Raw genomic sequence first — 13,503 nt, 5'->3', positions numbered from 1 at the left:
AAATAGCTTAAAAAATTCCATGCTAATATTTATTACGCCTGCATGCAGCTAAGGGAACTAGTGGTAACTAAATTGCTTTTGCTTATCTAAAAAATACACATATTTCTGAAAAATCCTATTAATCACAATATTGTTTTGTTCGCAGAAAATCTGCCAGGATGCAGATAACAAACGTGAGGACATGAAGTGGCTGGTCAAAACGCTGGATTCTCTGCTCAGCTATGCCACCGAGGATGAGGCTAATCTGGAGCAAAAGAAACTTGAAGATCTAATTGCACGCTACAAGAACCTAATCCCCACCATTGAGATAACTATGGTCAAAACGGAGGTGTTCTCCAAGTGTTACACATATCGTCGCGAGGTGCACGAGGTTGTTTGCCTGTTGACCAAGGTCAAGGATCAGACGGCCAATATCCCGGCGCCCGAAAGTTTGGATCGCGTAAATCGCCTAATTGAGGAGCAACAGTATGCCATCAATCAGCTCGATCATCAGCGGCCACATATTATGTCCATGCTCCAACGTGGACGCGATCTTAGCAAGGATGTGCATGCACCGGCTTTCGTCAATGCTGAAGTCAAGAATCTGGAAACCGGCTGGAATCAGGCTTATACCGAGACCTCCGATAAGCTTCAAGCACTCAAGGGCACACAGGCAGTGTGGAGCGAGTTTGTCGATCAGAAGAACGACATCTTCTCCATGCTGCAAACAGCTGAGACAGAGCTGCGCGCCCTGACACCACTCCAGACAGATCCCAAGAATGTTAGTCAAGATCTGAAGTCGAAGCGCGATCTGAATGTGCAGCTGCAGCAGGCATCCCATCAATTGCTGCCCAAGCTGCATGCCCTCAAGTCGGAGCTGGCACCACTTGCGGCCGCCGATAAGCGACCCATACTCGAGAAGGAAGTGACTGAGGTAGAGAAGATGTTCTTTAATACCATGGAACATGTCAAGGATCGTGTGGGCTACCTGGAGGACTACAGTGCCAAGTGGAACAACTACAAGACGCGCCTAGGCGAGCTGCAGGAATGGGCCAACAAAGTGGCACCCAAGAATATTGAAGCGCTACAATCTGAGGATTTGACACCGGAGGAGCGTGTTGTCAAGGTGCAGTCCTTTAAGCGTGTGCTGGGCGAGCGCATGAAGCAGCTGGATCTATTGGCCGCTGATGCATCTGAGCTGGCCCCCAAGGAGGGCAACGTTGCCGAAGCGAAGCGTCTCAAGGGTGAAATCTCCAAATTGCAGGAGGTGCTCAGCGCCATTAACCGCAATGTGGACCATCAGTCGCAGGCCGTGCAGGAGGATCTGGTCAACTGGCAGCAATTCCAGGCCGGATTACAGCAAATCAAGCCCGCCGTGGAGCAAAGCGAAGTCAAGGTAAATAATATAGTTCCTAAACCAATTACACTTGAAGAAGCCGTTGCCATGCAACAAAATGCCAAACAATTTGAAACACAATGCCTGGAGCAATTGGACAAACTCCATGGCATATCAAACATCAGTCATAAAATGTTATGCAAAACCAATGCCCCCGATGAGTTAGATGCCATGCACTCCCGCTGGACCGCGGTCCATGAAAATGCCAAACAGGCGAGCGGTAAGCTCGAAAAGCTAGTTGCCAATTGGAAATCGTTCGATGGCGATGCGGCCAAGCTGGAGGATTGGATTGATCAGGGTGCACAGCAGATGGGTAAGCGTCCGGCTGTGCTAAATACACCGCACATTGACAAGCTCGAAAAAGAGCTGGTCAAACTAAAGTCCTTCAACAATGAGATATCTCAGCAGCAGGCCAAATTGGTTGCCCTTGGCCAGAATGCCGATCAAATCAGCTTGCATTTGGCGCCAGAGGGCGCTGTGGCTGTCAAGGATCGCGTGAACCTCATGAAGGGTAAATTACAAAAGCTTTCAGAGGCCACACGTGGCAACATCAACGAGGTTTCCGATGCCATTATATCGCGTCAGGACTTCAATGCCAAATTGGTCAACTTCTCCAACTGGATGGAACAGTTGCGCAATCAGGTCACACAGGTTGAGGAAATCAATCCGGAACGTGTGGAGACTAGCTTGCATGTCATACACGCCTTGCTGCAGGAGCATGCCGATAAGAAGCCCAGCTTTAATGCCATCTACGATGAGGTCAAGCAGCTGGCCCTGGGCGCCACACCCGAAGAGTCCAATGCACTAAATGATGCGTACACTGCCCTTGTGGTTAACTATCAGAATTTGGAGTCAAATATGCTGCAGAAGAAGGCTGCATTGGAGAAATGGACCGAGCTTTTGGGCTGGAAGCATGATACTGAATCGCACTTGAACTATTTGAAGCATCAGTTGGAAAAGCCCGAGGGACCAGCTGTCGAGGAGCTGAAGAAGGCCATCGATGAAATTGATCATCTGGGCCAGGGTCTGAGCTACTGGAAGGGTCAGGCCAAGGAAATCGATGAGAATCCGGCTATACAATTGCGTGATGCACTCTCTCGCCGTCCGCTGATAGCCACACAGATTGTCAACGATGTGGAAAACAAGTTGGAAAACCTGAAACTTCGCTCGCAAAATCAGCAGCAACAACTGCAGCAGATGACTGTCCGTAAGGACAAGTTCCATGCACTGGAGCATAACTTTGGTCAGGCGCTGCAGGAGAATCGCGCTAAGCTTGAGCAGATCCTTAAGCAACATCCCAATCTGAACAACATTGATCAAATCATTGCTGATCTTGTAGCGTTAAATGATGCGCTCAAGTACCAGGCGGATCTTAAAAATCGCATACACGACGAGGGCTCTCTACTGATGCGTGAGGATATTGCAAGCATGCCGGCCATACAGGAGAGTCTACTGGTGCTGGATAAGAACTACGATTCGCTACAAAATGAAATATCCGATCGTATACAAAAATATAATCTCATCAGTCAGGCCTTGAGGGAGTACGCCGAGTCCAAGGACAAGTTCTCCAAGGAGCTGAAGAAAGCCGAAGATTTGTTCAATGCCATACCCCAACAGCCGGGCGATGAGACCGCACTGCATCAGGCCTCCGAGAAGACGCGCAAGACTATGGAACAGTTGCGCAAGTCCAAGATGAATCTCGATGAGCTCGAACGTCGCGGCAACAATGTCGCCAAATTGTTCACAGCCATTGGTGAGCCGGTGCCTCAAGAGGTGCCCCAAGAAGTTGCCGTTGCCAAGCAACACTGGCAGGATCTGCACGACAAGACGGCTAAAAATGCGCATGTCTACGAGACGGAAGCGGTTATTTGGTCGCAAATCGAAGATGCCAAAAAGGATCTGCTACCTTGGCTGTCTGAAACCAATCAGGGCCTCTGCGATGCTGCGGATAATTCAATTGAAATCGAATTCGGACCCATGCGTCTCAGCAAATACCGCAACGAACTGCCTTCTTACCAGGCGCTCAGGGATACAATTCTCGAGAAAACCAACGACCTTGTCAAGATAAACAATGGTGCCGAAATACCCTCTTTGAGCACACTCAACCAGCTGCTCGGCGAACAATTTGCCGAGGTAAGCAACAATGCGGAGCGTCTAAGCGCTGTCACCACGTCCTTTGCTGACCAGGAGCAGGAGCTACGCAAACGCACCAAAATTGCTGGCGAGCAGGTGAGTAAGCTGCGCGAACAGCTGATCAAATGCGATGACATGTCCGGGGACAACAACAAGATCATGGAGCGCTTGCTGCAGTGTCGTGCACTGCGCGCTCAATTGGATCAGAGCGGCAACGAAATTGAGAATATCAAGCAGAATGTGGACGAATTGCGTAATTTATATCCCACATTCAATGAGTCCATCATACCCAAGGAGCTGAACAATGTGCAGAAACGCTACGAGGGCGTCGATCTGTATGCCAAGAAGATCGAGAGCTCACTGCTGCAGTTCCTCAAAAAGTTCCATGCCGATAAGGTGGGCATGCTGAAGCGCATCATTGTCACACAGCGCGAGAAGGTGGCCTGGTGTCAGCCGGAGTCCACAAGCGACAAGTATAACCTGGATGTGAAGAAATCGTCGCTACAGGAGGTCAGCAAGAGCATTGATGACTGCAAAGCGCGTCATGCAGAAACGCTGAAATCCTTGGAAATGCTTAAGGCCGTTGAATCGCCACAGAACCTGGCCGAGCTCAATAGCGATGCCGAGCTTATGGGCAAGGAAATGCAGGCGTTACAGGACAGCTTTGATCGCATCAAGGGCATACTGGATGAGAATGTTGATCTCTGGTCACAGTACGAACAGTCAAATGAGCAAATATCTAACTGGTTGCGCGATGTGGAAGGTCGCGTTAAAGCGGAGACAAGCGGTCAGGTTAATTTGCCCGAGGTGCCACAGAAACTACAAGAGTTGGCCATACTGCAGCAGGATGTGCTGGCACATGAACCCATCATCAGCGACCTGGAGCAGACCTCACAGCAATTGATTGAAAAGAATCCCGAGGCGCGTATTGGACAATTTGTTACGCATTTGGTGCAGCGTTACCAGACGGTTGCCAAGAGCCTTGCCGGACACATTGATAAAATACGCAGCGCTCAGCTATCAAATGCGAACTTTGCCAAAGCATCTATAGACTTTAATGAATGGTTTGGCGATGCAAAGATTGAATTCCAGGAACTGGCCCGTATGGGATCCCCTGGCTCTTCGTCGGCCACCGCACAGCAATTGCAGACCATTAAAAACTATCTGAAGACCTTTGACAATGGTCAACTCTTGCTGAACAATGCTGTGGACATTGGTGAGGGGCTTTATCCAGTGGTTTCCCCTGAGAATCGCGAACGGATACGCGCCGATCTACGCCAAATGCGCGAGAAATATGATTATCTGCGCGATGAGGCCAATGCTCTGATGCAACAGGTTGAGGGCGTACTCATACAAAAGACTTCCATTGAGGAGAGCTACACTCAAGTGTCGCACTACCTCAACGAGTCTAAGGCCAAGGTCACTGCTGGTGATGAGCTCTATCCCACGTTGGCGGCCAAGAAAGCAGCTCTACAAAACTATAAAACACAGCTGCAGGAGATCACATTGCATAAGAATGCTCTAAAGCAACTGCACGACAAGGCAGTCACCCTGTGCGATGATGAGTCCGAGCGTAAAACAGATGAGTCCATACAGGAGTACAATACGCTATCCAAAAAGATTTCCGATCGCATCAATACCGTAGGCAATCAGGTGGTCAAACACGAGGCTTATGATCAGGTGCTGGAGAAGGCACAAGATTGGTTGAACACCATCAAATCGGAGGCAATTGATATTTTGAACGAAACCACTTTCGAAAAGGAGGGCGCCGAGGAGAAACTGATTGTTGTGGAGAATTTGTTGCAGCATAAGCCCGAGGGTGATTCCATATTTGATACGTGCCACAAGCTTTTGGAAACGGTTCTAACACAAACCCATACTAGCGGTCATCCGGCGTTGCTCAAGGGCTTTGAGGAGCCGAAAAATGCATGGGAGGAGTTCATGTCGCTCTGCCAGGACTCACAAGTGAAACTGAAGCAGCTCTGCTCCAAGTGGGATGAGTTTGACTCAATCATCGATGAGCTTGACAATTGGATGAAGAACGTCGAGGCTGTGGTAAAGAACCAGAACTTAAAGAGCACCGCCGAAGCAAAGGCTGCTCATCTGAAGCAGCTTCAAGATAATGCCAAGGATATTGAGCGTCGCGGCGCGGCCATAAACGAGCTCATGGATCAGGGTCGTGAAATCGAAGGTGAAACCGATTTAAATCTGAAACTCTCGCGTTTGAATACACGCTATCAGACACTGAAGAATATTTGCAAGGAGTCCATCGCCAAGTATGTCAACTATGTCAAGGATCACGACAGCTTTGACACGGACTATGAAAAGTTTAAGCAAAATTTGCAAACCTGCGCCAATGAGCTGGCGAAGACCAATGAAATTGTCGGCGATCAGAGCGTATTGCAGGATCAGCAAAACAAACTGCGCGAAATGTCCGACAAGCGCATTGTGGATTCTACTGTCTTTGAGAGTCTGATTGATCGCGGCGAGAAACTCTACGGTCACACAAGTCCCGAAGGTCGGGAGATTATACGCCAACAACTGCGCTCCCTGCGTACCATGTGGGACAACTACACGGACGACCTAAACTCGGCTACGCATAAGATTGATCAATGCCTACTGCAGTTCAATGAATTTAGCATAGCTCAAGATCAGCTCACCAAGTGGCTGAAGGATGTGGACAAGGCCATGCAGAGTCATACCGAACCGAAAACCACGCTTCAGGAGAAGCGTGCACAGCTGCAGAATCACAAACTGTTGCACCAAGAGATAACCACGCACAATGTGCTCGTGGACAATGTGTGCGACAAGGCGCAAATACTAGTTGATCAAATAAAGGACAACTCCTTGAATGTTTATCTGCAGTCAATCAAGCAACTCTTCCAGAATATCGTGCAAAAGTCCGATGAAATACTGCACAATCTGGAGAATTGTGTGCAAAAGCACAGCGACCTAAACAATTCCCTCAGTGGTGCCAAGGCCTGGATATCGAATGAGAAAGCCAAACTGCTGGAATGCGATGATTCCTACGGTGAAAAGGCAGATATAAAGCGTAAAATTGAAACCCTTGGTCAATTGGCTCAAAATAAAACAACGGCCATGAATCTAATTAGCGAAATCCGTGCACAATTCAATAATGTAAAGCCCGCCACCTCGGAGAAGGGCATTGAAGTGCTTGAGAAAGAAATCGATGAACTGGAGATAACAATGAAGAGTCACTTCGATGACATCGAGGGTATCGAAGGCAAGCAAAAGGATGTGCTAGCACAGTGGGATAAATTTGAGCACAATCTGGAAGAACTCACCAAATGGTGTCGCAATGCGGAGGCCGTGTTCCGCGAGCAACAGCTCAAGTCGACGTTGCATGAAAAGGTCGAGCAAATGGACAAATATAAAATACAGCGGGAACTCATATTGCAAAAGGAAAAGGAAATCGATGCCTTTGGAGATACGGCACACGCTTTGCTCAACAACTGCGGTGCCGATCGTCTAAAGACGTTGACAACGCAGATCACAAATCGTTATCAACTGCTGCAGGTGTTGAGCAAAGAAGTGGTCAACCGCTGGTCCAATCTGGTGGACGATCATCAGTTCTACCAAGACAAGTACAACGAGGTGGACTTGTGGCTGCAGCCCATTGAGACGCAATTGGAGAAGGCGCTCAAGGATGAGCCAACGCAGAGCTCAAATATTCTACAGGTTTTGCTTTCCGAAAGGGAACAGGCCGAGAGTTTATTCGGTGCATTGAATGCAGCCGGCGAAAAGGCCTTGCCAGAGACATCCACCCAGGGTAGAGAAAAGATACGCAAGGATCTGCGTGATATACGCGATCGTTGGGATAAGCTGGACGAGGGCATACGCAACTTGGAGAAACGCCAAGAAGCACAAAGCGTACAGCTTTCCAGCTATCAGGATATACTAGGTCAAACGGTCAACTGGCTGGATCAGGTGGAGAAGTTACTGCACAATGAGAATCCAGCCAGCTGGACAAGCGCACAGGAAATTCGTTCCAAGCTGTACAAATACAAGGCCACCAACCAGGACATCAACTCGCACAAGCGCATTGTTGAGGCTGTCAATGAGAAGGCAGCAGCTCTCCTGACTAGCGCCGCGCCTGCCAATGCTGATGAGATTGCCAAATCTGTCGCTGAAATAAACAAGCGTTATGAGCAAGTTGGACAGGATTGTGGCAAGCTGGTCGCTGATCTGGATGCCGCTTTCGAGGTGTATCAGCAGTTCAGTGAGCTGCAGAAAGCACAGCAGGATTATCAGAAGAACCTGTGGGATCGCCTGACCGGCTACTCCGACTACTCGGGCAATAAGGCAGCCTTGCAAGCGCGTCTACAAAAGATCAATGAAATCCAGGATGCTTTGCCTGAAGGTGTTTCCAAATTAAAAGCTCTTGAGGAACACATTGAGCAGCATGCCAGCAGCATACCAGCTCGCTCAAAGGAAGCCATGACACGCGACTTGGCCAATTTGCATGCTGATTTCGAAAAGTTCGGCGGTTCGCTGACCGATGTTAAGAGCGGCCTGGAGAACCGATTACAGCAATGGAATGACTATGAAGTCGACTTGGATCGTTTGATTAACTGGCTGGGCGAGGCTGAGAATGCGCTCAAGAACTACAATCTGAAAAACTCGTTTGAGGAAAAGGAAGAGCAATTGAATCGCTTCCAGTCATTGACACAAAGCCTGCGTCAAAACGAAGCCGACTTTGAGAAAATGAAGGATGATACCTCGGAGCTAGTGCAAAGCTCAGGAGAGACCAGAATCGCAGTCAATGTGCAACAAGTCTCCTCACGTTTCCAGTCTATACAAGCCACGGCCAAGGAGATACTCAAGAAATGCGAGCAAGCCGTTCAGGATCACGGCCACTTCAACGAAAAGTACAAGCAATGCGCCGATTTGTTGGCCAACGCTCAGGCACGCTACGATGACTGCAGCGATTTGTCCTCGGTGGCATCACGCGATGATCTTCTCAAGAAGCAGCTGGTCATACATGAGCTGCTGGCACAGCAGCCCACGGCTACACAGCTGCTGAACAGCACCGTGGAATTGGGCGAGAAGTGCTATAGCTCAACGGCCACCGAAGGACGTGAGGCCATACGCAGTCAATTGGATGATCTGGCCTTTGATCAACTCTTTGATAATGTTGCCAGCACTGCGCGTAAGATACAGGATAAGATTGCCAAGTGGTCTGGCTTCGATGAGACTGCTGACAAGCTTAAGAGCTGGCTGGATGATGTGGAGCATGAGTTGCCAGCTGAAATTGAACTGAAGACCACGCTGGACGAGAAGCGCAATAAATTGCAGGTCTATCGTGACGTGCTCAACGACATCAACAATCATCAAGTGGAGGTTGGAAATCTGCAAGAGATTACAGCCAATTTGCCTGAAAAGACTGAGCATGTGGATCAGATTCTTAAGGATATAACCGATCGCTTTGGCAAACTGCAAAAGCGCGCTCAGGGCTACGTTGAACGCTACGAGGGTATTGTGAGTGCCCATCAACAATACTCCAAGGCCGTTATGGATGCCCAGGAGTTCATTGATGCCACATTGAACACCGTGCATTACTGGGGCGATCTTGATTTGGAGCAAACTTCTCTGCATACTAATCTCGATCGTCTCAAGAACTTGAAGGCCAGCCTTGCGGATGAGTTTCCGCGCGTGGATCAAGTGCGTGCGCTGGGCGAAAAGGTTATACCCGGCACCATTGATGTGGGTCAGGTGAACATTAAGTCCCAGATCGATACAACGCAACAGGAATGGGAGGGTCTGCTGGCAGCCATCGGCTCAACCATCGAAGCCATTGAGGCACGCCTGCAGCAATGGTCCGAATATGAGCAGCTGCGCGATCAGTGCTTGGCCTGGATCCGTGACACCGACAATGACTTGCATGCCATTGACCTCAAGGAGGATCTGCCAAAGAAGCGTGCGCAATTGGATACGCTGAAGGCATTGCAGGGCGATGTCCGTGCCAAGGAATTGGAAGTCGATAATGTTACCGAAAAGGCACAAACATTGCTGAAGGGACCCACCACGACTCGATCATCTGGGCCCGAATTGGTCACTAAATATCAGCAAATCTTCCACAAAGTCAAGGATTTGAACAATCGCTGGCAGCAATACGTTACCTCACACGAAGATTTTGATAACTCCATCTCGGAGTGTGAATCGTGGATTAATGGCATTAAGGAAAAGCTGGACTACTGTTCAGACATGTCCTCGATGAGTCAGAAAGAACTGGACAAGAAGTTGGCCACCATTCAAGATGTGATTCTACTTAAAGACGAAGGTTCTGCACGAGTGCTTAAAATCCTAGAGCAGGCTCAACATGTGCTCGCAAATACCGCACCCGCTGGCCACGAGGCCATTAACAAGGAGCTCTCAGAACTGCAGGATCTCTGGTCCGGCATTGCTCTGCGCATTATGGACGTCAAGGCTAACCTAGATGATTCCATTACTCAGTGGTCTGGCTTCTTGGACCAGGTGCAAAACGTGCGCAAGTTTAACGAATGGCTGGATGGTTTGCTCAAGGAGTTGGGCGAGCATCAGACGACCATGACGGAGAAACGCGCACAGCTAGATCGTGTTAAGTCCACAGAGGAGAAGGTACGCGTGGAGAAAATTGATGTTGATTCACTGAAGGTTCAGGCTAAGGAAATGATAGCCAGCGGCCAACAGAGTCAGGCTGCGTTCCAGGCACAAAAAGTGCTGGATACCTTCGATGAATTGTTTGGCAAGACACAGAAATTGCTGTCGGATCGCCAGGATCAGTACAGAGATCATCGCCTGTTCAAGGAAGCCTATGACGATCTCGTTAGCTGGATAAGTCGTGCACGCGAGAAATTCCCCGCACTGAAACAGAGCAGCCTAAGCGATAAGCTGGCCATTGAGAATGCCGTGCAGGCCACGGAAGCCCTGCTCAATAAACAGGCTCAGGGTGAACTACTTGTTGAGCATTTGGTACACACTGGTGAGGTGGTTCTGGCAAGTACTTCGACGCAGGGCCAAGAGATCATACGCAATGATATACGCGCACTACGTGATAGCTTCGAAAGTTTGTTCCGCGAGATCAATCAGCAGAAAGAGAACTTGGAAGTTACCATGGTGCAATGGCGCGCATATAAAGAGGAGTATGAACGTCTCATGGAATGGCTGCAACAGATCGATATACTTGTGAAGAACCATAAGCTGAACCTCTGTCCCAATTTGCCCGACAAGGAAAAGCAAGTGGCCGATATGCGCGAGGTCATGTCGCGATTGGAAAAGGGCAAGGATGATATTGATAAATTTAATGCCTCTGCGGCAGGTCTACTCAAATCGCATCTGGATAGCTATGTCAACAATCAGCTCAGACACTTGGGCTCCATGTACCAGGTACAGGTTAATTTGGCGAAGGATGTGCTAAAGAAGGTCGAAACCAATCGCGATCAGCATCGCGAATACGATGCCAATATGAAGGCGGCTAGGGAATGGATATCGAATGCTAAGCAAACCATTCAGTCCGCTGGCGAGGGTGCAGGCTCCAAGGAGGCCCTGCAACGTCGCCTGGAGCAAATACAAGATCTGATACGCAATCGTGAACTGGGCCAAAATCTCGTCCACACAGCTATCAATAATGGAGAGAAGATTATACGCAATACGCGCTCCGATGGACGCGATGCCATTAACAATGAAATGAAGGAGCTGCAGACCGATTGGGATCGACTGGTTAAGAAAATGTCCACAGCCAAGGTGCAGTTGGAGACAAATCTGCTGCAATGGGCCGATTACAGCTCCAGCTACACACAGTTGCAGCAATGGATTACCGACAGGGAGGCCAAGCTGCAGCAGGCGTGCGAACAAAAGATTGTCAAATCCCAGAGGGGACAACCGGGTCTCAGTAGCGGTCTGAGCGAGCGCAAGGCTAATCTGCGCCAGACCAACAACATTGTCCAGGATATTGTCTCGTTTGAGCCCATGATACAATCGGTAACCTCGAAGGCGTCCGACTTGCAACAGGGTGCACCGGCCACGGAGATCTCCGACAAATACGAGAATCTTACCAAGCAGGCCAAGGATCTGTATGCCAAACAAAAGAACACTATTGACAGCTACCAGGCGCTGATCGATGCAGGTAACGACTTTGCCACATGGCTGCGCAACGCCAAGGAAAGGCTGAGCAAGTGCTCCGAGCCAACGGGTGATAAGCAAGCGCTGGCGGAGAAGACTCACCAGCTTAAGATTCTGCAAAGTGAAGTTCCCGAGGGCTCAACAAAGCTGCAAAATGCCTTGGCCCAGGGTGAAATTGCTTGTCGCACCGCAGAGCCCGAGGATTGTGCGATCATTGAAGAAGAAGTCGCACTTTTACAGGAGGAGTTTGATGCCTATGTGGAGGCGCTCAACAAGGCCAAGGATTATTTGGAGGTCGGCATTGTCAAGTGGTCTGACTACCAGGATCAGTACACCGAGGCGCTCGAGTGGTTGACCAAGACCGAAGCACTCGTGCAGTCCTACAACAAGCTCCAGGATAGTCTAACCCAAAAGAAGGTGGTGCTTGAGGAGTTCCAGGGACATCTGCAAACGCTGTTCGATTGGCAGAAGACACTGGATCACCTGAACATGAAGGCTCAGGTGCTGCTAGAGACATGCTCTGATACGCGCATCAGCAATGCCATCATGCAGTTGACCACCAAATACAACGCACTGTTGACGTTGGCCAAGGAGGTCATGCGACGCCTGGAGATGCACTACCAGGAGCATCAGCAGCATCATACGCTCTACGAGGAGTGTCAGTCCTGGATCGAAAAGACACGTGAGAAGCTCGCCGAATGCGAACAAATACCCGGCACGCTGAACGAGGTGCAAATTAAATTGAATACAGTTAAGAATTTGCGTCAAGGCTTTGAAACTGGCCAGAACAAGCTGCGCTATCTTCTGGAACTCAAGGAGAAGGTGATTATGAATACCGAACAGAATGGCGCAGCCAAAATACAAGAGGACACCGAGGGCCTGAAACAGGACTTTGACAAGCTGCTTGTGGATCTGAACGATGTGCGTCAAAAACTGGCCAATCGTCTGGCTCAGCTGGAGGAGATTTTCAAGCTGTACAAGATCCTGCTCGAATGGCTGGAGGATATTGAGCCCAGTGTTAAGGCCAGCGAGGAGTATTTGAATGACCTGAGCGAAAAGCGTGCTGCACTGGAGAAATTCCGTGTCACACAGCGCGACATCAATGGGCACAACGATATTGTGGAAAAGATTAATGTACGCTTGCGTGAGGACAATAGCCTGGATAAAAACGATTTTGCGCCCGGTCTAAGCAAATTCGATGATCTGCAAGGTCAAGTGAACAAGATCATTGAGTCGCTGGAGAATCAGGTGAACAATCACGAGAAATACAAGCAGGCCTATAATGAGCTGCAGGATTGGCTGCGTCGCACACGCATCGAGGTGGAGCAGTGCGCTGATTGCCATGGCGAAAAGGATCAAGTGGAGGATCGTCTCAATCGTCTGGGCGACATACAGTCCACTTCCTTGGAGGGCAAATCGCTGCTGGAAGCTTGCGAGGAGCTCAGCCAGGCGGTCATTGCCACCAGCGGCAGCGAGGGCCAAGATAATGTGGCCCAGGAGATTAAACACCTGAACGGTGAATGGGAAACGCTGCAGGCTCTATCCCGAGATGCGCGCAGCGGTCTGGAGAGCTGTCTCGCCGCTTGGCAGACATTCCTGCAAAAGTTCAACAAGATCAATTTGTGGATTGTAACAATGAGCAAGCGCGTTGCCAAATCACAGGAAGCCGATAATAAAACCACCGAAGATTTGGTCAATGCCAAGGTAAGCAACAAATATCTCGTCAAATCTCAAGCAACTGTCGCACGCAACGCTAACCAAAAAAATAAAAAAAGTATACTAAAAATTACTCGAGAGAGTGCACCCCGTAGTAAAAATTGATGTATATACACTATATATATTTATATATATATATGTAATCTGATTCACATACT

The 13,503-nt window shown here is 49.2% G+C and overlaps 1 protein-coding gene across 13 annotated transcripts in view; it reads left to right on the top strand.

Moving 5' to 3' along the window:
• Window positions 1-13,503, top strand: part of Msp300 (Muscle-specific protein 300 kDa) — a 124,157-nt gene that overhangs the window by 37,621 nt on the left and 73,033 nt on the right. For 9 of the 13 annotated variants that reach the window (XM_064683230.1, XM_064683238.1, XM_064683294.1 and 6 more), the window contains exon 7: window positions 146-13,333. In XM_064683230.1, the coding sequence (XP_064539300.1) occupies window positions 146-13,333 (13,188 nt within the window). Of the gene's footprint in view, window positions 1-145; window positions 13,334-13,503 lie in introns of those variants that run through there. The other 4 variants (XM_064683308.1, XM_064683271.1, XM_064683245.1 and 1 more) reach the window with 2 other exon arrangements.

Source organism: Drosophila montana, unplaced genomic scaffold (assembly GCF_035044405.1).
Source record: "Drosophila montana isolate Dmon_TW-CO22-7 unplaced genomic scaffold, ASM3504440v1 contig_1409_1, whole genome shotgun sequence".
Classification (NCBI taxonomy): Eukaryota; Metazoa; Arthropoda; class Insecta; order Diptera; family Drosophilidae; genus Drosophila; species Drosophila montana.
Note: the sequence above shows the minus strand (reverse complement) of the source record. Positions and strands in the feature narration are given on the sequence as shown.